Source organism: Labeo rohita, unplaced genomic scaffold, assembly GCF_022985175.1.
Source record: "Labeo rohita strain BAU-BD-2019 unplaced genomic scaffold, IGBB_LRoh.1.0 scaffold_455, whole genome shotgun sequence".
Taxonomy (NCBI): domain Eukaryota; kingdom Metazoa; phylum Chordata; class Actinopteri; order Cypriniformes; family Cyprinidae; genus Labeo; species Labeo rohita.
In genome coordinates, this window is record NW_026129374.1 from 24188 (window position 1) to 51252 (window position 27065).

The 27065-nt window shown below is 37.2% G+C and overlaps 1 protein-coding gene across 2 annotated transcripts; it reads left to right on the forward strand.

Annotated features, from left to right (window-relative positions):
• Window positions 1–997: 997 nt before the first annotated feature.
• LOC127160784 (carcinoembryonic antigen-related cell adhesion molecule 1-like) lies at window positions 998–25795 on the forward strand. 2 transcript variants are annotated; one of them, XM_051103448.1, is made up of 6 exons: window positions 998–1102; window positions 14178–14480; window positions 14664–14990; window positions 15687–15803; window positions 15893–16027; window positions 16117–16327. In XM_051103448.1, the coding sequence occupies exons 2-6, from the start codon at window positions 14204–14206 to the stop codon at window positions 16146–16148; spliced, it is 888 nt and encodes a 295-aa protein (XP_050959405.1). In that variant the 5' UTR covers window positions 998–1102; window positions 14178–14203; the 3' UTR covers window positions 16149–16327. The 2 variants fall into 2 exon arrangements, with proteins under 2 accessions (XP_050959405.1, XP_050959404.1); XM_051103447.1 differs by lacking the exons at window positions 998–1102; window positions 14178–14480; window positions 14664–14990; ... (1 more) ...; window positions 15893–16027; window positions 16117–16327 and adding exons at window positions 17350–17437; window positions 18037–18339; window positions 18637–18924; window positions 24781–25062; window positions 25147–25795.
• The last annotated feature ends 1270 nt before the right edge of the window (window positions 25796–27065 follow it).

Here is a 27065-nt window from a genome sequence, read left to right on the forward strand (position 1 = left end):
TCATTCATTCAACATTGCACACCCCTAGTCAGAGGTCTTAGTTTTGTTCGGTTTCTGAGCTGCATCAAACAATCAGTGTAAAAACATCTAAATAGTAAACCTTAATGGAGAAGTCTGTCTATCTATCTGTTTGTCTATCTGTTTGTCTGTCTGTCTATCTATCTATTTATTTATTCATTCAACATTGCACACCCCTAGTCAGAGGTCAAATATGATTGACAGCTCACAACACTAAATAAAACACCAGTAGATACTGATTTCTAATCCTAATTTTCACACAAGGCCAGAATTCATATGAAAATGTAAGATCAGCAAAAGCTTGTTGATTTTTATGATGTTAAAGGAGATGAAGAAAATGTTTCTCAAATTAGTTTTGTTCTGTTTCTGAGCTGCATCAAACAATCAGTGTAAAAACATCTAAATAGCGCTTCAGATGCAGCTTCTGTGCCAAATCTGCAGTGCAAAGATGGATTTTATTAATACTGATTTCATTAGATTGAAAACAGCCATAGAGTGTTTTGTAATTTGTTTTTAATACGTATTAGAATTTGACATAAAAGACTATATAAAATACCCTTATAGAGGTAAAAATGCCCAAAAGAACGCATAAACCACTTTAACTTTAATGGAGAAGTTAGAATTTGAAATGCTTCAGGAGTCTAGCAAATGTATTGTTTACAAAATCTAAACAAAAAACCAAACCATTATTTATTTATTTATTTATTTATTCATTCATTCATTCATTCATTATTGCACACCCCTAGTCAGAGGTTAGATATGATTGACAGCTCACAACATTAAATAAAACACCAGTAGATTTCTAATCCAGTATTTCACTCTTTTATTAGTTTTCACACAAGACCAGAATTCATATGAAAATGTAAGATCAGCAAAAGCTTGTTGATTTTTGTGATGTTAAAGGAGATGAACGTGTGAGCGGAAACTAACTGAGGTTGGGGGAGGATTCATCCAGATAAACACAGTTTAGTCGTGAGTGTTTTCAGACATTTTAAGCATCACTGTTGTGAGCTTTTCAGTGAACCGATGAAGAAAATGTTTCTCAAATTAGTTTCGTTCTGTTTGTGTTTGTAGCGTCTGATTGGTGAGTTTGAAATTTGATTTTATGGCTTCAGTTGCTTCACTTCTGGTATTACGTAATAAAATCACTTGTTAAATTAGTCAGAGGATTAACGTTCACTGTTATTTTCATATAGAAATACATCAAATCAACATCACATGAGTTTAAAGCTTAATCTGTAAGAAAAAATGTTCTTCAGGTGTGTTTGGTGATTAAGTGGAGACGCTGTCAGTGATGGGGGAGATTCAGTCACTCTAAACTCTGGTCTTACTGAAATAATGAATGATGATGAGATTCAGTGGAGGTTTGGAAATGAAAACACTTTACTAGCTGTGCTCAATAAACACCACAACTGAACACACTTATTAGTTGTCTTTTTTTATTTTTCTATCCACTGTAATAAACTTCACCTAGTGTCTCCTGTAACCTGAGCAAATGCTGATTTGGGAGATATTATAATAATTATACTATACTTTGTTATATAATATATTATAATATAAATTTATATTTTGAGGATTCTTCTGAGGTAAGTGTTAAAGAAACCTGTATTTTCTTTATTGTACTGTTGGTGATTCTCCAGGTCTCAGATCCATACAGCAATACAGGCTCCCTAATACTGTTGAAAAACCTAATCTTGTTGTTGATGCCAATTTGGAGGAAAGCTGCTCTTACTTTGCTAATTCGTATTCTCACGTCCACATCTGTATTGTTGGGTGTGAGAGAGAAGGACCAGGTCATCGGCAACTTCAAGATCATACAAATGTGTCCATAATGTCCACTGGATGCCATTTCGCTTCTGGGCTGTGGATGTCTTCATGATCCAGTCTATTGCCAGAAGAAACAGGAAGAGTGATAGTAAACATCCTTGCCTTACAGAAGAGGGGATGGAGCAGCTCCAAACTGGCTTCCAGCTCAACCTTCAGTGCCTCTGCTGGTATACTGTCTGGTCCTGGAGACTTTCCATTCTGTAACTGATTAATTGCACATTGAATTTTGTCTTTCATTGGAGCACTGCAATTAATTGGTAGGTCACTGGAGGCTGGTAGAATGTAGAGATGGCAAAAGTACACACATCCTTCACTCAAGTAGAAGTACAGATACTCATGTTTAAAAATACTCTGGTAAAAGTAGAAGTACCGACTACACTTTTTTACTTAAGTTAAAGTAAAGAAGTATGGGCTCAGACATGTACTTAATTAAAAAGTACCCATTACTACCACCTGTTTTAGTGTCACGCTGGTAACTGAACCTCACATCATATTGACACATTAATACAAAATAACTAACATTTAAAATTTGTTAGCTAATGAATGTATCAAGGCTAAACAACTACCATGTTTAGCATAATCTACCATGTAGAACAGGGCCAGACTGGGACAAAATTTCAGGCCGGGAAATCTCACACTCATCCAGGCCATCCCATACACCCACAACAAATTCTGAAGCGATGGACAACCCTATTTTTTTGTATGGCCATCACATTTAAATACATGTATAAAACCTTAGGCTGGGGCCGTGCAAAATAAGAAAAGGGCCCTCTCTTGAACTGCCATTTTTCTTTTTAGTCTCTTCATTTTCCATGATCTCATTTTGTGTGTGTTTGCTTTTTTCACTAATTTTCTTCTACCTGTCACTTGTCCCATCAGCCATTTACTGTTATGAGCAGAACTTTCTCCACCTTGTTGCAAAACAACCACCTCATTATATTTTATTTGCAGTAACAATTGTATTTTAGGTTAAATTTTAAGTATCAAACTAGATAAAAAGTTTGTTAGCAAACTTTAAGTTGGCTTGAGAAAGCCTAGCCAGTAAGTTTTAAGTAGTTTTAAAAGCTTTTAGTTTAAAGAAAGTTTAAAGGTTTTCAGTTTGAAATAGTTTTAGTTTGATTGATAGTTGATTGATAGTTTGATTGAAGTTTGAAGATAGATAGGCTAGATAGATATAAATAAAGAAAAAAAGAAAAATTAGTTAGAAAGAAAAAGAAAGAAAGAAAAGTAAGAAAGAAAAGTAAAAAAGAAAAAAGAAAGATTAGTAAGAAAGAAAGAAAAGTAAGAAAGAAAGAAAAGTAAAAAAGAAAAAAGAAAGATTAGTTAGATAGAAAGAAAAAGAAAAAAGAAAGATTAGTTAGATAGAAAGAAAAGTAAGCAAGAAAGAAAAGAAAGATTAGTTAGAAAGAAAGAAAAAGAAAAAAGAAAGATTAGCTAGAAAGAAAGAAGAAAGACTGGTTAGAAAAAAAGAAAGAAAGATTAGTTAGAATGAAAGAAAAAAGAAAGATTTGTTAGAAAGGAAAGACAGATTAGTTAGAAACATTAGATTAGAAAGAAAGCATGTTGCTAGCATGGTTTTAGCATGATTAGCAAGTCGCCAACATGATTCTAGGATGACTAGCAAGTCGCTAGCATGATTTTAGCAAGTCACTAGCATGATTTTAGCATTACTAGCAAGTCCCTAGCATGATTTTAGCATGATTAGCAAGTCGCTAGCATGATTTTAACATGACTAACAAGTCGCTAGCATGATTTTAGCAAGTGGTTAGTATGATTTTAGCATGACTAGCAAGTTGCTAGCATGATTTTAACATGACTAGCAAGTCACTAGCATGATTTTAGCATGACTAGCAAGTCGCTAGCATGATTTTAGGATGACTAGCAAATCATTAGCACGACTTTAGCATGATTAGCAAGTCGCTAGCATGATTTTAGCATGACTAGCAAGTCACTAGCATGATTTTAGCATGACTAGCAAAGTCGCTAGCAGGATTTAAGCATGACTAGCAAGTCGCTAGCATGATTTTAGCATGATTAGCAAGTCGCCAACATGATTTTAGCATGACTAGCAAGTCGCTAGTATGATTTTAGCAAGTCACTAGCATGATTTTAGCGTGAATAGCAAGTCGCTAGCATGATTTTAACATTACTAACAAGTCCCTAGCATGATTTTAGCATGATTAGCAAGTCGCTAGCATAATTTTAGCATGACTAGCAAGTCGCTAGCATGATTTTAGCAACTCGTTAGCATGATTTTAGCATGACTAGCAAGTCGCTAGCATGATTTTAACATGATTAGCAAGTCGCTAGCATGATTTTAGCATGACTAGCAAATCGCTAGCATGATTTTAACATGACTAGCAAGTCGCTAGCATGATTTTAGCATTATTTTAGCATGATTAACAAGTCGCTAGCATGATTTTAACATGACTAGCAAGTCGCTAGCATGATTTTAACATGACTAGCAAGTCGCTAGCATGATTTTAACATGACTAGCAAGTCACTAGCATGATTTTAGCAAGTCACTAGCATGATTTTAGCATTACTAGCAAGTCCCTAGCATGATTTTAGCATGATTAGCAGGTCGCTAGCATGATTTTAACATGACTATCAAGTCGCTAGCATGATTTTAGCAAGTCGTTAGTATGATTTTAGCATGACTAGCAAGTCGCTAGCATGATTTTAACATGACTAGCAAGTCACTAGCATGATTTTAACATGACTAGCAAGTCGCTAGCATGATTTTAGGATGACTAGCAAATCATTAGCACGACTTTAGCATGATTAGCAAGTCGCTAGCATGATTTTAGCATGACTAGCAAATCATTAGCACGACTTTAGCATGATTAGCAAGTCGCTAGCATAATTTTAGCATGACTAGCAAGTCGCTAGCATGATTTTAGCATGATTAGCAAGTCGCTAGCATAATTTTAGCATGACTAACAAGTCGCTAGCATGATTTTAGCAAGTGGTTAGTATGATTTTAGCATGACTAGCAAATCATTAGCATGATTTTAACATGACTAGCAAGTCACTAGCATGATTTTAGCATGACTAGCAAGTCGCTAGCATGATTTTAGGATGACTAGCAAATCATTAGCACGACTTTAGCATGATTAGCAAGTCGCTAGCATGATTTTAGCATGACTAGCAAAGTCGCTAGCAGGATTAAAGCATGACTAGCAAGTCGCTAGCATGATTTTAGCATGATTAGCAAGTCGCCAACATGATTTTAGCATGACTTGCAAGTCGCTAGCATGATTTTAGCAAGTCACTAGCATGATTTTAGCATGATTAGCAAGTCGCCAACATGATTTTAGCATGACTTGCAAGTCGCTAGCATGATTTTAGCAAGTCACTAGCATGATTTTAACATGAATAGCAAGTCGCTAGCATGAATTTAGCAAGTCGTTAGCATAATTTTAGCATGACTAGCAAGTCGCTAGCATGATTTTAGCAAGTCGTTAGCATGATTTTAGCATGACTAGCAAGTCGCTAGCATGATTTTAGCAAGTCGTTAGCATGATTTTAGCATGACTAGCAAGTTGCTAGCATCATTTTAACATAGATAGACAGATATAGATAGATAGATAGATAGATAGATAGATAGATAGATAGATAAAGGTTTGAAGATAGATAGATAGATAGATAGATAGATAGATAAAGGTTTGAAGATAGATAGATAGATAGATAGATAGATAGATAAAGGTTTGAAGATAGATAGATAGATAGATAGATAGATAGATAGATAGATTAGTTATTAGTTAGAAAGAACATAGATAGCTTAAAGCTTAATTGAGTATCAATGGCTTCTAGCAGTTTACATTAAACATAGTTTAAACAGACATGGACTTTTGGTCAATGAAAGTCTATGGGACTTTTTATGATTTTTAATATTAATTTTTAAGAAAACCGTAACTCAAACCAGTCTGAAAAGATATAGCACACTAAGTCAGAACAGTATGAAGATCTGACCCGAGTTTGGAGTATGTAGCTTGAACGGTCTAGGAGGAGTTAGTGTCCAAAAAATTTGCGGTCAGAAAAATAAGAAGAAGAAGAAGAAGAAGAAAGAAGAAGAAGAAGAAGAATTTTAAATAGGATTTCAGTAAGTTGGCTTTCCCAAGCCAACTTAATTATGACCAGGTGTTCTTGTTTTACCGTACATTTAAGAAAACTATATTTTCTAAATTGCCTAAATGTCAAAATTAGTACAATAATGAAAATAAAGAAAAATAATAAACAATCCCACACGGAAATAACCTATATAAACATATATGTTTTAATATAGGTTTTGATATAGGTTTTTAATATATGTGACATATATAAAATTGGCCGTTTTCCTATATTATATGTACATATATGTACATATAATATAGGAAAACGGCCAATTTATATATTTATATATCTATATAGATCCTGCCATGAGCTATATAGGAGACATATCTTGTATGTTCATATAGGGCTTTTTTGTGGATATAAAGAAGCAATACAGGAGACCTATATGGCCTGTATATGCACATATATGCACCTCAATTGTGCCTATATGTGGCATATATACGCATATATGCAGCATATTATCATATATGTGCATATATACTGCATTTAGGTTTCATATATGCGCATATATCCTCATATAGGTTCTTTCCATGTGGGATACATCGCAACAATATATTTACAGAAAAATCCTAATACTGAACATGTTATCATGAGTCATATTTTTCTCTTACCATAATTAACCATGCTTTTTTACAGTAAAAGTATAGTAACTATGTTTTGTTTGTTTGTTTGTTTGTTTTTTGGCAGACTGATTAAAATCTGTTTTAATTTAACTGCAACCATAGTTTTACTACACATATCATGGTTAGACCATGGTTAGTGTAGCAAAAGCATGGTTCATTTGTGGCTAAGATGGTTTAACTATAGCAACCAGGGATTTTTCCCTCGTGTTACAAAACGGTATTTTTCAACATTTGTTTGCTACATTACTACTGTAACTTTACAGTAGATAATACTGATGTCCTTTAGCATAGAGTGTTTTGAGTGACAGTAATTTAGTTTCGTTTCGTTTATAGTATTACTGCTGTAGTTTTGTCTTTGTTTACTTAGTTAAGCATTAAACTGCTAGCAATTCTTAGCAGCTTGATTACAGCTGAAACTGACCTGCACTTTAAGTCCTGAACAGATCAGTAGTTTTGCCTCTATTCTCCACCCGGGCGTTTACACTCCATCTTGAGTCACTTGCAATGATTACTCTGACAGAAACCGTTTGAGGGAGACGCGGAGCGCACGCAAGCTGAATCGCCTTGCCAGTCAAGACTAACAGATTAGTGATGGGTCGTTCTTGAACGATTCGTTCATTTTGAACAAATCTTTAATGTGACTCGGGACGAACGAGTCGTCTCGGGGAGTGATTTGTTCAGTCGCGCATGCGCAACATCCTATTAGGTTCTGTACTGGAATTAGTTCACCTGTTTCGAGTCTTCGGGTTTTTAGAGTCGTTTGTTCATCTTATGGGGCTGTCACGTGATGATGAACGACTCAAACCCTAAGACTGGAGAGATTACCTAATCAATTCTTTTTCCGGCTCAGACTGCGTTGGTTAGCTAATTGGGCTGTCAGGTGATAACTCAAACCCGAAAACTTGTCAGATAAGAGGCGAGGTGAGCGAATCATAGACTAAAGACCCAGGTAAACAATGAATTAATATTTTCTGTTTCTTATAGCATTATAGTTTTGTCTTGTTTGTAGTGTGATCAATGTTTGTGTAAGCAGTAGATGTGTTAGGGAGGTAACAGGTAACATTTTAATTATATTTGCTAAAATGAACGAAATGACTCGAAAAAAGATTCGTTCATTTTGCTGAACAAGACTCAAAGATCCGAGTCGGTAAAATCATCCGAAATTCCTATCACTATAACAGATCCATGATTTATTGAAGATTGATTATCGAATGGTGATCCACCAAATGCTGATTAAAACTAAAGTAAATTAGACTAGAGCCTGGTTTGAAAATGTAAGAAGTAGAAAGTACAGATATTTATGTAAAAATGTAAGAAGTAAAAGTAGTCAGAAAAATAAATAGTGAAGTAAAGTACTGATACCAGAAAAATCTACTTACGTACAGTAACAAAGTGTTTGTACTTCGTTACCTCCCATCTCTGTTAGGATGTCTGGTGTGGGTGGGAGGTGGTCTATTCAGCAGCTCTTCAAAATGCTCCACCCATCTCCTTCTTCATCTGGTATCATTCTACTATCTCTGTCTTTTATGTAACCAGTAGCGCTTATAGTGTGCAAAAGATACTTCAGTTCCTCTGTATCAATATGAATGAAAATACACAGTAATAGGCCAGATGACCAGGTTCGCTACAGAGGGCAGAAATGAGGCAAAACACGTTAACACAAGGACCAGACAGATGCGGAGAATGTCTTTTACCAATATGTTTGGGTTTACTTTTCAGAGAAATGTGAATGAATTAAATCATGAAATGAAATAACAGCACAATAAATGGGAACAACAAGCAAAGACTCTGCCTCTTTCTTTCCCTTTAAGAGATGGACCCTGTATTTTTTTTTTTCTTAGTAGCTGTGTCTATTTATACTATGTCTGTTCACTGTATTATTTAATTTGATATATGTATTAACCTTCCTTAATTATTTAAATTCAGTTTTAGCTTAATGCTGATGTATTTACCTTCTGGTAGGTATTTTGTCCTTTTGGAGTTTAAAATGTTTCTTCCTGTTTGGTTAAATTGGAACCAATAACCCACAACATGAAATAGTTGTAACAATCAGGTTGTTTTCAACAAATAACACTTTAACTTCAATAATACAGAAAACTCAACAGTAATTCAATGTAGGTGAACAGTTCTCAGTACATGAAGCAAATATGCATGCAAGTGTGTAAGGAAAGTTCCTTTAAATTCAATTGATGAATCCAATGAATGTAAAAGTCTCTTGGTGCAGTAGTAGTGCAGTTGTCTGTAGTGCAGTGTTCAATAAGGCAACAAACGGCTCTGTTCAGTGCTCAGTGTTGAGGTAATTGATGAGAAATACCACAAGGATGTGTTCCGCTTTTAACAGCAATTAAGGCACAGATCAGGTGATGAATAGCAGAATTTCCTCTTCTTAGGGTCCTCTAGCTAGGTGGCTCGCCATCTCAAGATCTCAGCTTTTTCCAGACTCACCAAAAAACCTGACCTGTTTATACAAACAGGATCACAAATATCACAGACAATTTATATGACTATAATACTCAAAATAAAACGTAAAACAATCTTTCAAACTTCAAACCAGCTGGTTGTAAAATACAATTGGAGTGCTTTTGTCACTCAGTATGTAACATGACATTCACATGTGCAATAATGCTGTGCTAGTTAGAACTTTTAGTACATAACATTACTTCTTTTTAGTACATAGTACATCAACACATACCCTCTGATCATAAATACATATGAACTGACATAAAAACACATCAGAGCATCAATATAACACAAACACTCAATTCCAACAAATTGAACATCATATTATCTTGAACTCACCAAATCTGGGAAATTTCAATACTGAATTATTAACCATACTGGATTCTACGGGGTTCACTATCCGCCATCATCCACTTCAATATCACCAATCATCGCGCTAAAAATGACCCGATAACATTTAACATTTATCTGCAAAGCATGTGCTCTCTTTCTCATTATGCGTCTCATCTTAGTGATGTCATACACAGTGCCCGTCTTAAAACAAAATGTTGCATTTTTTTTTTTTTTTCACTGCACATGATGACTTTTATTTAGACCTTTACTTAAATATTCTTTTGTGAAAATAAATTGATTACTGGTATTTCATTTCTCTTAGCCAGCTTAGTTCTGAACTGTGTTACATTTATCTTGAAACACTTTATGTTCTTGTTTGCTTCTGCATACTCTTGTACCTTTGCTTTTGTTACTTTCATTCTACTATTAATTATTGCTGCCTTTTTTGATTTTCTCTCAGTGTCTCTGTCACTAGCCATTCCTTGTCGTTGTGTATTTTAAAGCCCAAGACTTCTTGGCATGTGGTTTTCACTGCCTCTTTCACTTACTGCCACTTTTCATTAACAGTCTGTTCTTCTTGCAACTGTTGAAGTACTGAGAATTGAGATCAGTGTAACAAAGTTATTTTGGTTATAGTATTTTGATATTGTTGTAAATATTATTTTTTTTGTTTTGCGCTGAGATGTATATGATTTTCAAGATTTGTTCAGGAAGTGTATTATCTATTTAAGAGTATATACTTGTCGCTCGCTCAGTTCACTTCCTTCTGAGCTGAGTGAAGTTGTCTCGTGGTACATCGAGGCATTAAATGGTGTTGTTTAATGGAGAGAGTCACAGAATTCATGTTATCGACGTATTTCCCATTTATGCAGAAAATAAAGACAGTGCCAAGCAGTGAGAGGTCTGGAGTTTTTTATTGAGTGACATGAATACAACACAGAGTGGATTCTCCTTGCCCGGGACCCGTTACATCAACTCGGTCAATAAACATTAATATCAGTGCTCTCGTACCTGAACATGCGTGATGAAGTTTAGTGATGTTAAGATGTCTGGTCTGGTTGCTGATGGGATTGGAATGAGATCCTGATGGTGAGGACGATGAAGACCTTCATTCGTTGCTAAGATGCTTAAACAAGTTGTGTTCATCCATGTCTCTACTTTTCTAGATAGCAGAACTAAACAGCTTTTTTGGATTTTCCTGTTGGAGAGCAACTCAGCAGGGTTCTTGTGGCAAATTGCAACTCTTGCTTTAAGACACATTTCACATGTTATGGGTCGATTTATTTCTGCTAAAAATGACACCACTGACATGCAGGAAGTTAACACAAGTTAACTGGAGCTCAAAGTGACAATGTTCAGAGTGTGAATTAAGTAGCCAAAAAAGTGTTAGATGGTCACATGCATTAACAGTTAAAAATGTGCAGATATTTTAGATATCGGTGGAGTTTCACATCATTTTAATGCAGATCAGCTTTACATTAGCTAAACTGAACCAGTTTTGAAGAGTTTGTCTTGTCATATTTGTGGACTAAAACCGTTGAAGATGTTTTGGGCAGTTTGGTTCTGTTTATGTTTCTGGCATCTGGCTGGTGAGTCTGAAATGTGTTTTTATGGCTTCAGTTGCTTCTGTTCTGGTAGCATGTAATGAATGACTGGTTAAATGACAAAACACACTAATTTACACATATTTGTGAATCGAAATATGCAACTTAGGCTCACTGGAAATACATGTCTCTATATACATTTCTACCGCCCTAAAAAAAGGTACCTATATGTACGAATCACTGCAGTTTCCAGTTAAAATGAACGCTAACGGCAGTAAAACTTTTATTCCTTTTCACACATAGTATGAGTTTTTAAAACAATTTTAACATCCTGTGCGATTTGAAAATTGATTTGAAAACGTCGTCCGTCACATATACAGCTTCATATACATGAGTTTTCTAACACAGTCAGTATGCTCGGTAGCTCACGCGATGCGGCATTGCACTTGGGTAATGAAGAGCTCCGGTTCGAACCCTGTGAAACTACAGTTTGACAAAACAGCTCAAAAATAAATGAGGAAATAAAAGTAGCACGGCTGCATCACAAAGTGCACTTTTAATCAGTTTTACAGTTTTGTTAACACTATCAGTTAGGTTTTGGGTTGGGTTTGGTGTAGGGGATATTTCCAATAAGACAGAGCATTAACCTTTAGCAATGCAATATTTGAATTCTGAACAGCTGCAATACGTACCTCAAGCAGCATAATAAAAATGCAGCAATACGTACCAAGGTCACGTATTGAACGTATATTTTAGCGCCACTCTCTGGACATTTCACTTTGAAACTGCTGCGAAACGTGCAGTAAGGTACATGATTACAGTGTTGCAGAAATGCATGTAGAGGCAGGTATTTCTAATGAGCCTGGGTTGGGAATATCAGATTGTACATGATAAGCAAGTGCGTGAATATTTTGAATAAAACAGAAAAAAAAAAAAAAAAAAGCGATCCATCTGTCATACAGTGTTATTGTGGCTGTGGTGTGTCACGTGACAAGCATGACGTGTCGCCATGGAAACAGTAAGGGCAAACGTTCTAAAACAACGGTCGCCTAAAAAAAACTCACTCTAGGGGGTCAGCTAGAATATTTTAACCTTACCAGTGAAAGGGTTAACAATGTTCTTTGTCGAGGTGCCGGTGCACAATGGTTTTTCTACCTTTTGCATTATAGTGGACTGCATCAACGATCTTAGGCCCACTGCATGGTGCAGCCAGCACCTTTGAGTGCTGCTCAGTTAATTTACCGTTTTGGCAAATTTTAATTGCTTTTGCAATAGTTAAAATACTTCCTCTGAGCAACATTCTTTTCACGGTCTCATTGTCTATGCCACACACAAGTTTGTCTCTGATTAATTAATCTGCGAGTGCATCAAAGTGACATGTTTTTGCTTTATTTCTTAGCAAACTCATGTAAGCCTCCATGGTTTCTCCTAATTTTTTTATTTCTGGTGTTAAACAAATTTCTCTCCATCATTTGTCTCTGGATTGCATACTTCTCTGAATTTTTGCTTTAAATATTCTGGATCCTCTTTTGACTCTGTATCTATATGAGCATAGCTTCTAAACACATCCTGAATATATTTTAACTAACTGGCAGTGTTACAAGTAATGCGAGTTACGTAATAATATTACTTTTTTTTTCCAAGTAACTAGTAAAGTAACGCATTACTTTTGAATTTCTAAGAAAATATCTGAGTTACTTTTTCAAATAAGTAACGTCAGTTACTTTTTTCCCCATTTATTGATTGACAAGTCTCCTGTCTGGAAATTTGGAGTAAACATGATGTTACTGTTTCTGGGCTAAATGTGAACATGCATTAATTCATCTCACTCACACTCACTTTTCTTTCAGCCTGAGGTGAATTAATTTCACTTTTGGTGTAAAAGGCTTTTACATTAGAATTGTTTTATATTAAAAACAAAGAAGCAAGCCCTGTACAGATTTAAAGTAATGCAAAAGTAACGTAATGCATTACTTTCCATAAAAAGTAACTAAGTAATGTAATTAGTTACTTTTTCAGGGAGTAACGTAAAATTGTAATGCATTACTTTTAAAAGTAACTTTCCCCAACACTGCTAACTGGATTGCACATAGTCATTTATCTACAGTAACGGTCGATACGTCTCATGGGAAGAATATAATATTAGATTTGACACACCAAACCCATGAAAAAACAGTGTTTGTCAGAAAAGAAACAGCTACATTTAGAAGCGATGATCTGTCTCGTTAATTATCTGGGAGAATACATTTACTAAATTTTGGCTGGAAGGAACTGCTGATTATGGTTTTCAATGGTTAAAGCCTACTGAATATAAAGCAATAATAATAATAAAAAAAAAAAAAAAAACAAGGATAGGATCTCCTGATTACCAGTTGAGTAATGTAGCGCTTAAAGTTTAAAAAAATAATTACAACGAGAAAAAAAAAAAAAAAAAAAAAAACACAGCTTCTGTGCTCCTGAGTGCCAGAAGAAAAACATGCTTCAGGCACAAAAGATACTTCCTATTATTGAAATACATTAGATCGAGAGTCGTGCTGAGTGACACAAAAAAGGGAAATTCTTGTCCATGAACATGAATCAATAGATTTCATGACTATGTCACAAACTGCCATGAGACTGGGTTGAGCAGACAAAGAAAACAAAATTTAAAAAAAATGAACATAACTGTGAAAACAGGAAGTTGCGGTTGACAGAAGCAGAAAACTGCAATAATAATTGACAAATTGAAATAATTGACAAATAACAAAAAAAAAAAAAAAAAAAAAGCTGCTGATGGTCAGGTACATTAACACACAATAAACAGAATAAACAGACTGACAGTAGAGTTTCTCTTGATTTACTACAGAGCAGCTTCACATCAGCTCATCTGTCATTTTATTACTGAACCAGTTTTGAAGAGTTTGTCTTTTCATGTTTGTGGACTGAAACCTTTGAAGATGTTTCACATAATTTGGTTCTGCTTGTGTTTGTGGCATCTTGTTGGTGAGCTTGAAATGTGCTTTTTATTTATTTAAGAATTTATTTTCTAAATGTCCTTCATATAAAACACTGGAGCTCAAACAGAAGCAGCTTTAGTTTCAGTCATGATGTGTTTCTCATTTGAAGTAAAAGTGTTTTCTGTGTATGATGTTGTGTGAAGCTCAAATCAGTTTGTCAATGGGAAAATTATTCATTTGAAATGTAAATTTCTACTAACTAACTATTTAGTAAACCATCAAGTTATGTAAGTCTTAATCTTTTTCTGTTTGTTCTTCAGGTGTGTTTGGTGAGTCAATATCAGTGATGGAGGGAGATTCAGTCACTCTATACACTGGTCTTCATAAAAGGATGGACGATGATGTGATTCAATGGATGTTTGGATATAAAAGCATAGCTAAAATTTGTATAACGGATGGAAGTATCACTGTAAATTTTGTTCCTAATGGGAGATTCAGAGACAGACTGATGCTGGACAATCAAACTGGATCTTTGACCATCACAAACACCAGACCTGAACACACTGGAGTTTATGAACTACAGACCTACTGTTTGAGAAAGAGTTTCATTCTCACTGTACAACGTGAGTTAACTGTTAATTTCTCCTGTTACGTATTCTATTCACCACAAAGATTAAATTCTTAATCCACACATGTGATTTTTTTATATTTTTTTTTTTTTTTTTTTTCTAATGTTAATTTCAAGCTGTTTACTCTAGTAAACGATTTTAAAGTATTTAAAAGTCTTAATTTGTGATCTGTTTCAGATTGTTCTTCATGCATGACTGGAGATGTAGATGAAATATCACTGATGGAGGGATATCAGTTCACTTTAAGCCCTGGTCATACTGAAATGATGGTTAATGTGATTCAGTGGAGGTTTGTACCTGAAAATGCTTTACTAGCTGAAATCAATAAACGGACCAACAGATTCACTGTATATGATGATGTTCTTGATGGGAGATTCAGAGACAGACTGAAGCTGGACAATCAAACTGGATCTCTGACCATCACAAACATGAGAACTGAACACACCGGAGTTTTTGAAGTACAGACCAACAATGTGAGAAAGAGTTATATTTTCACTGTTAAAGGTGATTTACATTTTCGTTTGATCGGTTATATTTAAAGTAAATTTAAATGAAATCATTATCATTTAAATGTTGATTTATTGTTACATTTTTAAATATAGATTAAATATAACTTTCTTTGCTCTGTATGTCAGATTGTTTTTAAAAGCTCTATTTTTGATCAGTTGTAATGGGGACTCGTAGGAAGCGTCTAAGGTCCAAGTGCGAGCTTTATTTACGGATCGTAGTCAGACAGGCAGGGTCAGGATCCAGACAAACAGAGTGACGAAGGCAAAACAATATCGAGTCCAAAAACCAGAGAGAGCAGTCCAAAGTGACAAATGAACAGGGCTGTGAAACTTGGCAAAAAATACGGCAATGAACAGACAAAACAGTGGCAAAAACAAAAGAAAACAATGACAAGAAACCAAACAGAGAAAATCAAAAACAGGGCAATGAAAACAGGAAAAACACTTGGTAAAGTCCGCTAGAGCAAAACAATACTTTGCAGCGCCTGTTTGGTAATGGCCTCCTTTTATGGCCACCAAACAGGAAGTTACCAACGAGGCAGCAGAGGGAGCATCAACAGTCAGTCAGTGGCTGAGGGCTCCCTCTGCTGGCGTGGCGTTACATCAGTCATGTTCCTCTCAGTGTTTCTTCCTCATCTGCTTGAATATCTTTGTCAATCCCTTATTTATCTTTGTTTTCTCATGTTTTCAGCTCAGCTGCCTGTTTCTGTCATCAGCACAGACTGTACATCATCATCATCAGGATCTCATCTCATCAGCAACCAGACTCAACTTCTGGACATCAGCAAACTCTGTCACACATGTTCAGGTACGGCAGCACTGATATTAGTTGATGTAGGCGCTGATGTTAATGTTTACTGACTGAGCTGATCTCAGTTTGATGTTTTTATTCCTCAGACTCTGTCCACTGTTGTGGTTCTACTGAAGCTGTGATCCGATTGGTCCTCTCTGCTCTGGTGGGCGTGGCTACTGTCATTCTTCTGGTTTATGACATCAGATTCAGAAAAGATCAAGCACATATTCACACATCAGGTTGATGATGTAATTTCTTATAATCATTTATTAATCTCCATATTTGTAATTGTTTTGTATATTCACATACTGGTATATGTTTATTTTAGGTGGCTCATTTCCACTCCAGAAGATGATTTGAAAAACAAACAGCAATGTGTTCTCTCATTAACGCTTAAACATAAATGTGAGTGCTTGTCATAATAAATACTGATGATTAACAAATATTCCATTGCTTATGTTAGATTAGTTTATATAGGCTAACATGCTATCCTTTTAACTTATTTAATTGGAGACTTTCAAAATCACCCCAAATCACATTTAAAGGTAGTGTAGTGTTGTTCATATTATTGTATATATATCAGACATCTCTGATACTGAAGCTCTAAGCACTCATAAGCACTCTCTCCTTGCATTTTCAGACTCTGATTTTTTCAGAAATCCAGTTTATCAATAAAGTTTTCTCACTCTGAGGTTCAAGAATCTCTCCATGTTTTATTGTATTTATTATGTCAAGTGCCTCCTGGAATACTAACTATATGTTTAATAGTTTTGCAGTGCACCACCTATAAATATTTACATTACTAAAACATAATTTGTAAATGTTTACATTATTATTATGCTCATTAGTTTTATTTTTAATTTTCTATCCACAATAATAACTTCTAGTGTCTCCTTTAACCTGAGAAAATGCTGATTTGGGAGACATAATAATAATAATAATAATATACTTTGAGAACGTAAACACAACCTATTGGCCCCCATTTCCTCTGACAGTCAAAAATAAAGTCTGTAGTCTGATTTGTGTCTGTGTTTCATCTGCGCACCATCGGCATGTTATCAGGAGTGATTTGCTCAGTATCCTCTGTCACTGATTCCACTAGTTCTGTCTGATTACTTTTGCTGTTCAGCTGGGTGTTATTTGTTTTCTCACTAAAGAATTTCTTCACAAAAGTGGCACTTTTTAATTGTGTACACAGAATTGCCCTTTTTTGGACACAATAGTGTCTGAAATTCGAGTTCAACTGAGGTGCCATTCTCAGGGTCTCATGACAAGAACAGACAGCTTCTTTAAGACACTTTTCACATGTTATACAGTACGTCAGTTTATTACTGTTGAAAATGACACCATTGACGTACAGGAAGTTGAGGCCTACTGGAGCTGAAAGTGACAATGTTCTGAGTGTGAAAAATATTGCCAAAACAAAGTCCTAAATGGTACATGCATTAACACTTAAAGATATGCAGTTATTTTAGATGAAGGTGGAGTTTCACTTCACTATACTACAGAGCAGCTTCACATCAGCTCAGCTGTCAATTTATTACTGAACCAGTTTTGAAGAGTTTGTCTCCTCATGATTTCTGGACTGAAAACAGTTTGAAAGATGTTTTCAACTATGTTGTTCTGTTTGTGTTTCTGGCATCTGGATGGTGAGTTTGAAATGTGTTTTTATGGCTTCAGTTGCTTAATTCTGTTCTAGTACCACATAACAAATTACTGGTAAAATTAGTCAGAGAGGATCAACATTCACTGTTACAGGCCAGTACTGTTTTAAAATTCTAAGGGTGGGCAAATTAATTTTAGTTTGGTTTTGTCCAGAAAACACTCACCAGCAGAGTCCAGGGCTGCGAGAGATTGCACAAGTTGCTGTATGCAATGCAATGTTATGCAATAACATAACGGTGGATGTTTTAAGCTAGTATAGCCCATTAAGCTAGGAAAGAACAACATGCTAGCAGAAGATTACAGACCCTCTGTGGCGAAAAACATTTTTTTTTATGTTGTTTATATGTCTATGCAGCATTTTCAATACGATTTAAGACAAACCATGTGCAAATTCATAAATCAACACCACTGTTGAGTATTTTCTCTTTAAAACGGCAGTGAAAAAAATTGTCAGATTCTCAAAAACACGGCTTGAAATCACCTGTGTTAAGTCACAAACTACCTTGCAAACAATCCCAGGCTTTAGCATATCATTAACTTTGCTGCAAAGCAGGGGAGTCTCAAGAGAAACTCTGTTCTTCAGGTGTGTTTGTTGAAGAAGTGATGGAGGGAGATTCAATCACACTGAACTCTTATACTGAAATGGTGGACGATGATGTGATACAGTGGAGTTTTGGACGTGCAAACACTTTAATAGCTGCAATCAATAAACGGACCGACAGCATGACTGTATATAATGATGTTGTTGACGGGAGATTCAGAAACAGACTGAAGTTGGACAAACTAACTGGATCTCTGATCATCACAAACATCACAATGGAACATGCTGGACGTTATAAACTACAGATCTTCTATTTAGAGATTGATTACATTCTCACTGTCTATGGTGAGTTAAATACTGGCTTCAGCTGTTTAAACCACACAGCATTTTGCTTCTTTTCATGTCATTTTGCTTCTTTCATGTCTGATTTCACAAATATTGTGCAACGACTTCTTTTAACACAGCATTAAAGTATCTTATCATTTAGTGGATGTTGTTTATTCTTAAAGTAACTAATCAGTTCAAAATAGCATCCAGGTAAATGCTCTTCTTTTGATCAGCCTTGGTTCCTCTCAGTGTTTTTTCCTTAAGCTTAAATATATTCATTCATCCTTAACTATCTTTATTCTCTCATGTTTTCAGCTCGTCTGCCTGTTCTTGTCATCAGCAGCAACTCTTCAAACTGTTCTTCATCATCATCATATTGTTCATTGGTGTGTTCAGTGGTGAATGTGAGTGATGTGACTCTCTCCTGGTACAAAGGAAACAGTTTATTGTCCAACATCAGTGTGTCTGATCTCAGCATCAGTCTCTCTCTACCTCTGGAGGTGGAATATCAGGATAAAAACACCTACAGCTGTGTGATCAACAATCCCATCAGCAACCAGACTCAACATCTGGACATCAGCAAACTCTGTCACACATGTTCAGGTACAGCAGCACTGATATTATTGATGTTGACGGTCTTACTGAAGATGTGATCAGATTGTACAGTCTTAGGATAAAATGCATCTCCTACTTCTCTGATTGTTTCTGCTTAGTTGTATTATTGCTTATTATGTATTAAAATAACTAAAACTGAAATAAACATGAATGAAAGCTACACATGGCCTATAAAAAAAAAAAAAACAATAGCTACTAAAGATTACAAAAAACATACAACAGAATTACTAAATTTCAACTAAATGAAAATGGAATATAAAAAAATAATAACTAGCTTAAAATATTAGTACAAATATATAATAAAATGCCAATGATCTAGATAACGCTGGTTGAAATCTTGCAGGATCTCATGACAAGATTTAAATGTAACACAAAAGTAACATTTTTGACTTCTCAGCTTTACAAGACACTTTTAAAAATAAAACCATCAATCAAGATCTACAGAAAGTTGCAGCTTGGGGCTCAAAGTGACACTTCAGAGTTAAAAAAAAATAAAATCTGTTAAGAAAAAAAAAAAATCAGCAAACACTGTCAAAGATGTGCAGTTATTTTAGATGTAGGTGGAGATTCACATTACTAAATACATGCTCTCACATTAGCGCATCTGTCATTTCATTATTAAACCAGTTGGAAGAGTTTAACTGTGGACTGAAACCATTGAAGAACATATTTCTCAAATTATTTTTTGTTCTGTTTGTGTTTGTGTAACGATGACGCTGAGGCGGCGTTAGAATCCATTTGCGGAAGTTTATTGCAAACAACAGAAAACATACACGTGTAGCCAGGCAGTGGGTCAATAACCAGAAAGCAGTCCAATCTTACAAAAGTCCAGGGGTAATCCGTAAACGTAGTGATAAACCAGGCAGAATAGTCAAACCGTATAAGCAGTCCACACAGGCAAACAATCCAATAGGGGAAATCCAAGAAAACGGCAGTCAGAAAACAAGGCAGAATCATACACGTGTAAGCAAAACAAGATAATCAGAAAACGCTCGGTAAGGCAGGTAAACTGGCAATACTTCGCAGTGAGTGAGCACATGGTGAGTCCTTAAATACTGCCAAACAGGAAGTGACAGTAGAAGCAGCAGAGGGAGCGTGCAGTCAGTACTCGGGAGATGGCTCCCTCTGCTGGCGTGGCATTACAGTACCCCTCCCTCTAGGAGCGACTCCTGGAGCTCGGCGAGGTCGTCCTCGTGGTCGTGGTGCTGGACGGTCGGGTCTGGCTCGGTGGAACTCCTCTGTGAGGGACGGATCCAGTATGTCGTTGGCGGCTACCCATGACCTCTCCTCAGGACCATAGCCCTCCCAGTCCACCAAATATTGGAGCTGACCCCCTCTGCGCCGAGAGTCCAACAACTCCTTCACCTTGTAAGCAGGTGAGCCGTCCACATCCAAGGGTGGCGGCGGTTCTGGGGCCATCTGGCCGGGGTCAGCCTCCGGGTGGACCGGTTTGAGGAGCGACACATGGAAGGAGGGAGAGATGCGATAGTTAGGAGGAAGCTCAAGCTGGTATGTAACTTCATTTATTCGTTTGAGAATTTTAAATGGTCCAACATACCTTGGGCTGAGCTTCCTGCTGGGCAGCCGCAGCTTGATGTCCCGTGTTGAGAGCCAGACCCGCTGTCCAGGTTGGAAGGGAGGGTGCGGAAGGCGGCGCCTGTTGGCCTGAATTTCCTGATTCCTTACGGCCCGCTGGAGGCGCACATGGGCACTGTCCCACACCCTCTCACTACGCTTAATCCAATCATCGACAGCCGGTACCGAAGAGGGTTCACCAGACCACGGGAACATGGGGGGCTGAAACCCCAGGACACACTGAAAGGGGGTGAGGCCTGTAGAGGAATGAGTGAGTGAAGGTGTAAAGTACGAGATATACCAGGGTGTCCTGCACTAAGCGAGGTATGGACCCATTGCAGAACTTGCTGACGCATGTCTTGTGGTACATAGAGCTTATTGGGTGGACATTGTGGTGGTGGAGGCTCCTGCTCGTGCCTTCGCTGAATCTCCTCCATAATGTCCCATGAGATGGGAGCTAGTATGACAGTGGGTGGAAGAATGGGTTCTGGTGGAAGGAGATCTGTGTGTGGATCATGTTGCCGGGAGAGAGCGTCTGCCTTGCTATTTTTACTTCCTGGTCGATAAGTGACTGTGAAGTTGAAACGAGTGAAGAAGAGGGCCCAACGTGCCTGGCGTGGATTTAGTCTCTTAGCACCCTTGATATATTCAAGATTCTTGTGATCTGTGATAACTTGAAACGGGTGTTTGGCGCCCTCAAGCCAGTGTCGCCACTCCTCAATAGCTGCCTTCATGGATAGTAGTTCCTTGTTACCCACGTCATAATTCCGTTCTGCACTGGTGAGTTTTCTGGAATAGAAGGCGCAGGGATGAAGTTTGCCTGGCTGACCGTGACGTTGAGACAGAACGGCTCCGATACCGCAGTCCGATGCATCCACCTCCACGACGAATGGTAGCTCCGGATCAGGATGTTTCAAGATAGGGGCGGTAGTGAAGCTTGCCTTGAGGGTAGTGAATGCACGTTCTGCGCCTTCGGTCCAACAGAGCTTTTTGGGTTTGTTCTTTAGCAGAGAAGTTAGAGGAGCAGCAATGGTACTATAATTACGGATGAATCGGCGATAGAAGTTGGCAAAGCCCAGGAATCTTTGTAACTCCTTGACGGTTGATGGTTGAGGCCATTCCGTGACTGCCTGGATTTTACTCGGATCCATTTTGACCCCCTGGTGGCTGACTTGATATCCGAGGAAGGATGTCTGGTGGACATGAAACTCACACTTTTCCGCTTTGACGTATAGTTGATGTTCCAGAAGGCGAGATAGTACAGCACGTACATGGGAGATGTGTTCTGCTTCTGACTTGGAAAAGATGAGGATGTCGTCAATGTAGGCGATTACGAATTTGTTCATAAAGTCCTTAAGTATTTCGTTTATGAAGGACTGGAAGACAGCTGGGGCGTTGGCTAACCCATACGGCATCACCTGGTATTCGTAGTGCCCCCTAGTGGTGAGGAATGCAGTCTTCCATTCGTCCCCCTCCTTGATCCTGATGAGGTTGTAGGCACTTCGTAAGTCAGGTTTAGAGTAAATGGTGGCTTCCCGTAGTTGTTCTAGAGCCGGGGGGACTAGAGGCAGAGGATACCGGAACTTGACTGTGACATTGTTAAGTCCTCTATAATCAATGCAGGGTCTCAACCCACCATCCTTCTTGCTCACGAAGAAAAACCCCGCTGCAGCAGGGGATGTAGATACCCGGATGAAGCCTGATTCAAGTGCCTCCTCAATGTAATCCTCCATAGCTTGGTCCTCCATCCGAGACAACAGGTAAACTTTACTTTTGGGCGGCATGGCGTTAGGCAGCAGATCGATTGCACAGTCCCAGGGACGGTGTGGAGGTAGCTGGGTGGCTTTAGTCTTGCTGAAGACCTCAGATAAATCCTGATAATGACTGGGAATGGTGATCTTTACCTGGGAGTCGGGGCTCTCGATGCTTGTGGTGAGACATGGTTGTGGTTGAGCGAGAAGACAGTTCTCCATGCAGAATCGTGACCAGTGAGTCAGCTCCCCCTGGAACCAGGAGATGTCAGGATCATGAATGGAGAGCCAGGGGAATCCAAGGATGACCTCGTACTTGGGTGAATCGACCACGTATAAAGTGATACTCTCCTGATGAAGTAATCCAATCTGTAATTTTACGGTTCTGGTTTGATGGTGGATGCCGTGGTCGATGAGAGTGTCGTTGATGGCTTTGATTTGGATGGGTGGTATGCATGGTTGAATCGGGATGTTATATTTCTTGACGATGTCCTTGTTTATGAGATTCAGTGCTGCCCCAGAGTCGATCATCGCTGTAAGATCAAGAGTGAGAGTATCAGTTCTTATGGTAACCGGCAATGTCAGAGATTTGTACTGCAATGATGTGAGATCTTTGATATTTACCCCTGATGAATTCTTGGACTTGAGGGAACATCCATTACTACGGTGGCCTGGTCCACCGCAGTAAAAACACAGATGGTTTAGACGACGTCTAATCCGTTCCTCTTCAGTCAACCGTGAAGCGTTGAGTTGCATGGTTTCGGACGGTGTTTGTTCCGTTGCAGGATCACAGGTTGATGACATATGCCGGTTGCTTTTGCTTGAGCGTTGCTTAGGTGACTGCCTCATGAGATTGTCGATCTTGATAGCGAGGTTGATGAGTTCAGAAAATGACGAACTCTCTCGTCGGCAGGCCAGTTCGGTTTGCAGATCGATATGTAAGCTGTTGTAGAAGATAGCTTTGAGAGAAACATCATTCCATCCACTCTGAGCCGCCAGAGTACGAAACTCGATAGCATACTCAGCTGCTGTACGGTTACCCTGTTTAGCGTGAATGAGTTGTGTCGAAACATCCCTGCCCCCTGCGGGATATTCGAACACTTCTCGAATCTGTAGCAGGAAATACTCAACAGATTGCTTGAATTGAGGGTCGGCATCCCATACAGCTGAAGCCCAGTCTAAAGCTCTTCCTGTAAGCAGAGTCATCAGGAACGCACATCTCTTCTCCTCTGATTCAAAACGGTCTTGTTGATATTCGAAATACAGCTTCACTTGACGAACAAAACCCTTGCATTGTTCAGCCGTACCGTCAAACTTGTTAGGAAGAGCGAAGCTTACCGTTGAAGGCGTGGGAGGAGGCAGAGATCGTACGTAGTGCGTCAGGTGTTCGTTGACTGATTGTAGCTTAGCGTGTTGCTCCTGATAACTCTTTAACAACTCGCTCTGGTAAGCGAATGCTGCTTGCAAGTTGGAGACCTCCGCTGGATTCATGGTAGGCGAAGTATTCTGTAACGATGACGCTGAGGCGGCGTTAGAATCCATTTGCGGAAGTTTATTGCAAACAACAGAAAACATACACGTGTAGCCAGGCAGTGGGTCAATAACCAGAAAGCAGTCCAATCTTACAACAGTCCAGGGGTAATCCGTAAACGTAGTGATAAACCAGGCAGAATAGTCAAACCGTATAAGCAGTCCACACAGGCAAACAATCCAATAGGGGAAATCCAAGAAAACGGCAGTCAGAAAACAAGGCAGAATCATACACGTGTAAGCAAAACAAGATAATCAGAAAACGCTCGGTAAGGCAGGTAAACTGGCAATACTTCGCAGTGAGTGAGCACATGGTGAGTCCTTAAATACTGCCAAACAGGAAGTGACAGTAGAAGCAGCAGAGGGAGCGCGCAGTCAGTACTCGGGAGATGGCTCCCTCTGCTGGCGTGGCATTACAGTTTGTTGCATCTGGTTGGTGAGTTTGAAATGTGCTTTTATGGTTTGAGTTGTTTCTGTTCTGGTAGCGTAATAAATTACTGGTTAAATTAATCAGAGAGTATTAACATTCACTGTTATTCTCATATTGAACTGTGATTTTACTGTCAGATCAAGTTTGAATTCAGGTCTAAACTCAATTAATAGTTATGTATTAAAAAAATCTAAATAATTATTAATTATGAAACCCAACAGAATTAGTTTAAGTCTGACATTAAACATTCTTTTATTGTTATTATTATTATTATTATTATTTATTTATTGTTCCATTTATCTGTTTCTCTTCTCATCTTTTGTCTTTGTACTGCTGCAGAATATTATTAATTTCACGTTCAAAAAAATATTTTAGTGAAGCTTCATCAACCAACATTAAGTGATTTGAAAGCTTTAATAGCTTTTGTTCAGGTTTATATTTAACTTTGTTTTTAAATTATGTACTTTTGATCAGTATTGCTTCCTCTCAATATTTCTTCCTCATCTGCTGAAATATTTTCATTCATCCTCATTTAACTTGATTCTCTCATGTTTTCAGCTCATCTCCCTGTTCCTGTCATCAGCAGTAACTCTTCAAAATGTTCATCATTATCATATTGTTCATTGGTGTGTTCAGTGGTGAATGTGGGTAATGTGACTCTCTCCTGGCACAAAGGAAACAGTTTATTGTCCAGCATCAGTGTGTCTGATCTCAGCATCCGTCTCTCTCTACCTCTAGAGGTGAAATATCATGATAAAAACACCTACAGCTGCGTGATAAACAATCCCATCAGCAACCAGACTCAACATCTGGACATCAGCATCTGTCACACATGTTCAGGTACGGCAGAACTGATATTAGTTGATGTCGGCACTCATATTAATGTTTATTGACTGAGCTGATCTCAATGTTTTTATTCCTCAGACTCTGTCCACTGTTGTGGTTCTACTGAAGCTGTGATCCGATTGGTCCTCTCTGCTCTAGTGGGTGTGGCTACTGTCATTCTTCTGGTTTATGACATCAGATCCAGAAGAGCTGAACAAGATCAAGCACATATTCACACATCAGAAACCTAAATGATGTAATTTCTCATACAACTATTTTACATTTATCATTTAATAATCTTATTTTTACAGGCTTATTTTTATATTCATCTGCTGGTATTGATGTGGCTCATTTTTAAATGCTCATATATTCAATATATATTCAATATATTCAAGTATTAAATGTAAGTGTTTGTCATAAATAATGATGATGCTCACATTAGATTCAGTACAGCAAGCTTTCCTTCTTTCTTTCTTTATTTTTTTGTAATATACATGCAATGTAGTCTTTCATGTTTGATTTAGTGGTTTAATGGCTTTTAAAATGTATCTGTCTTTCAGTGTTATTATTGTACAGATTCAGTTTGAAGGCTTTGTTTATATGTCTTTTAGATAAAAGATCCTGCTTTTCTGTCCATTTGCCATCTGTATTTTCCTTTATCAATTGAACTCTGAAGTTCAAATCTCTCCATGTTTTATTACATTCATTATGTCGAGTGCCTTCTGATGGAATACAAAGCTTCAGCAATGCATAAGAAGTTGTACATTATTAAAACTATTATATTTAACATTATATGTTGGCTTAAGTGTTTACATTATTATTATTATTGACAAACAGTATTTTACTTATTACTATTAAAATGTTATTTTTGTAACCCAGTCTGCAAGATTTTCTAAAGCAAACCACATATGCAGCTAAAACATAACTATTTTTATTATTCTACTAAATAATAAGGTACATTAATATAATGAGTTCATTTTCCCATATAGATGCTTTTTACATGTGGTTCTCTGAAGTGGAGGTCTTAATTGATATACAAGTAAGCCTATATTCTTTTTTTTTTTTTTCATTTGATTCAACAGCAAAAAAAAAAAAAAAAAAAAAATGCACACTAGCGTTTCTACGACTTCCACGTTTCCAGGACTTCCACGAAAAAGGCAAAATTGTAGGGAGATTTGTAGCAGTTGGGCATGTTTTGTTGTGAAAACCTGGCAACCCTGATTCACTGATCCAAGCCTCTGCATGGCTCATTTTCTCTAAAGACCAAGGTAAACTCATGTGTGCTTCAATTAGAGTTTTAAAAGAGTTGTTTTGCTCACATATATCAAGGTACCAGAATCTGTATCTTGTAGCTCACACCAGTTGATATTGATATCTAATTTAGCATTATACAACATTTCACTCATGCAGGACAAGTTCACTTTAAAATGTATGATCAGCAAAAACTTGATCATTTGCATAAAAGTAAACTGTGACAGTGTTTGAATCCTGTTAAGAGAAGATTCAGCAGATAAATATCACAGTTCAGTCGTGAGTGTTTTCAGAAATGTTAAGCACTGCAATCGTGGGCTTTTCAGTGAACCGATGAAGAAAATGTTTCTCAAATTAGTTTTGTTCTGTTTCTGAGCTGCATTAAACAATCAGTGTAAAAACATCTAAATAGTGCTTCAGATGCAGTTTCTGTGCCAATTATGCAGTGCAAAGATGGATTTTATTGATACTGATTTCATTAGATTGAAAACAACCCTAGAGTGTTTTGTAATTTGAATATATATATATATATATATATATTTAAATATATATATATATATATATAAATATATATATATATATATATATATATATATATATATATATATATATCAAATATATATATATATATATATATATATATTAATTCAGTGTTAGAATTTGAGATAAAAGACTATATAAAATACCCTTATAGAGGTAAAAAATGGCCAAAAGAATGCACAAACCAATTTCACTTTAATGGAGAAGTTAGAATATGAAATGCTTCA

Coding starts and splice junctions, on each gene's coding strand:
- LOC127160784 (XM_051103447.1), top strand. CDS start 17,392: ATGTTTTCAACTATGTTGTTCTGTTTGTGTTTCTGGCATCTGGATG. Junction 17,438..18,036: donor GTGTTTCTGGCATCTGGATG/GTGAGTTTGAAA, acceptor TCTGTTCTTCAG/GTGTGTTTGTTGAAGAAGTG. Junction 18,340..18,636: donor TTACATTCTCACTGTCTATG/GTGAGTTAAATA, acceptor TCATGTTTTCAG/CTCGTCTGCCTGTTCTTGTC.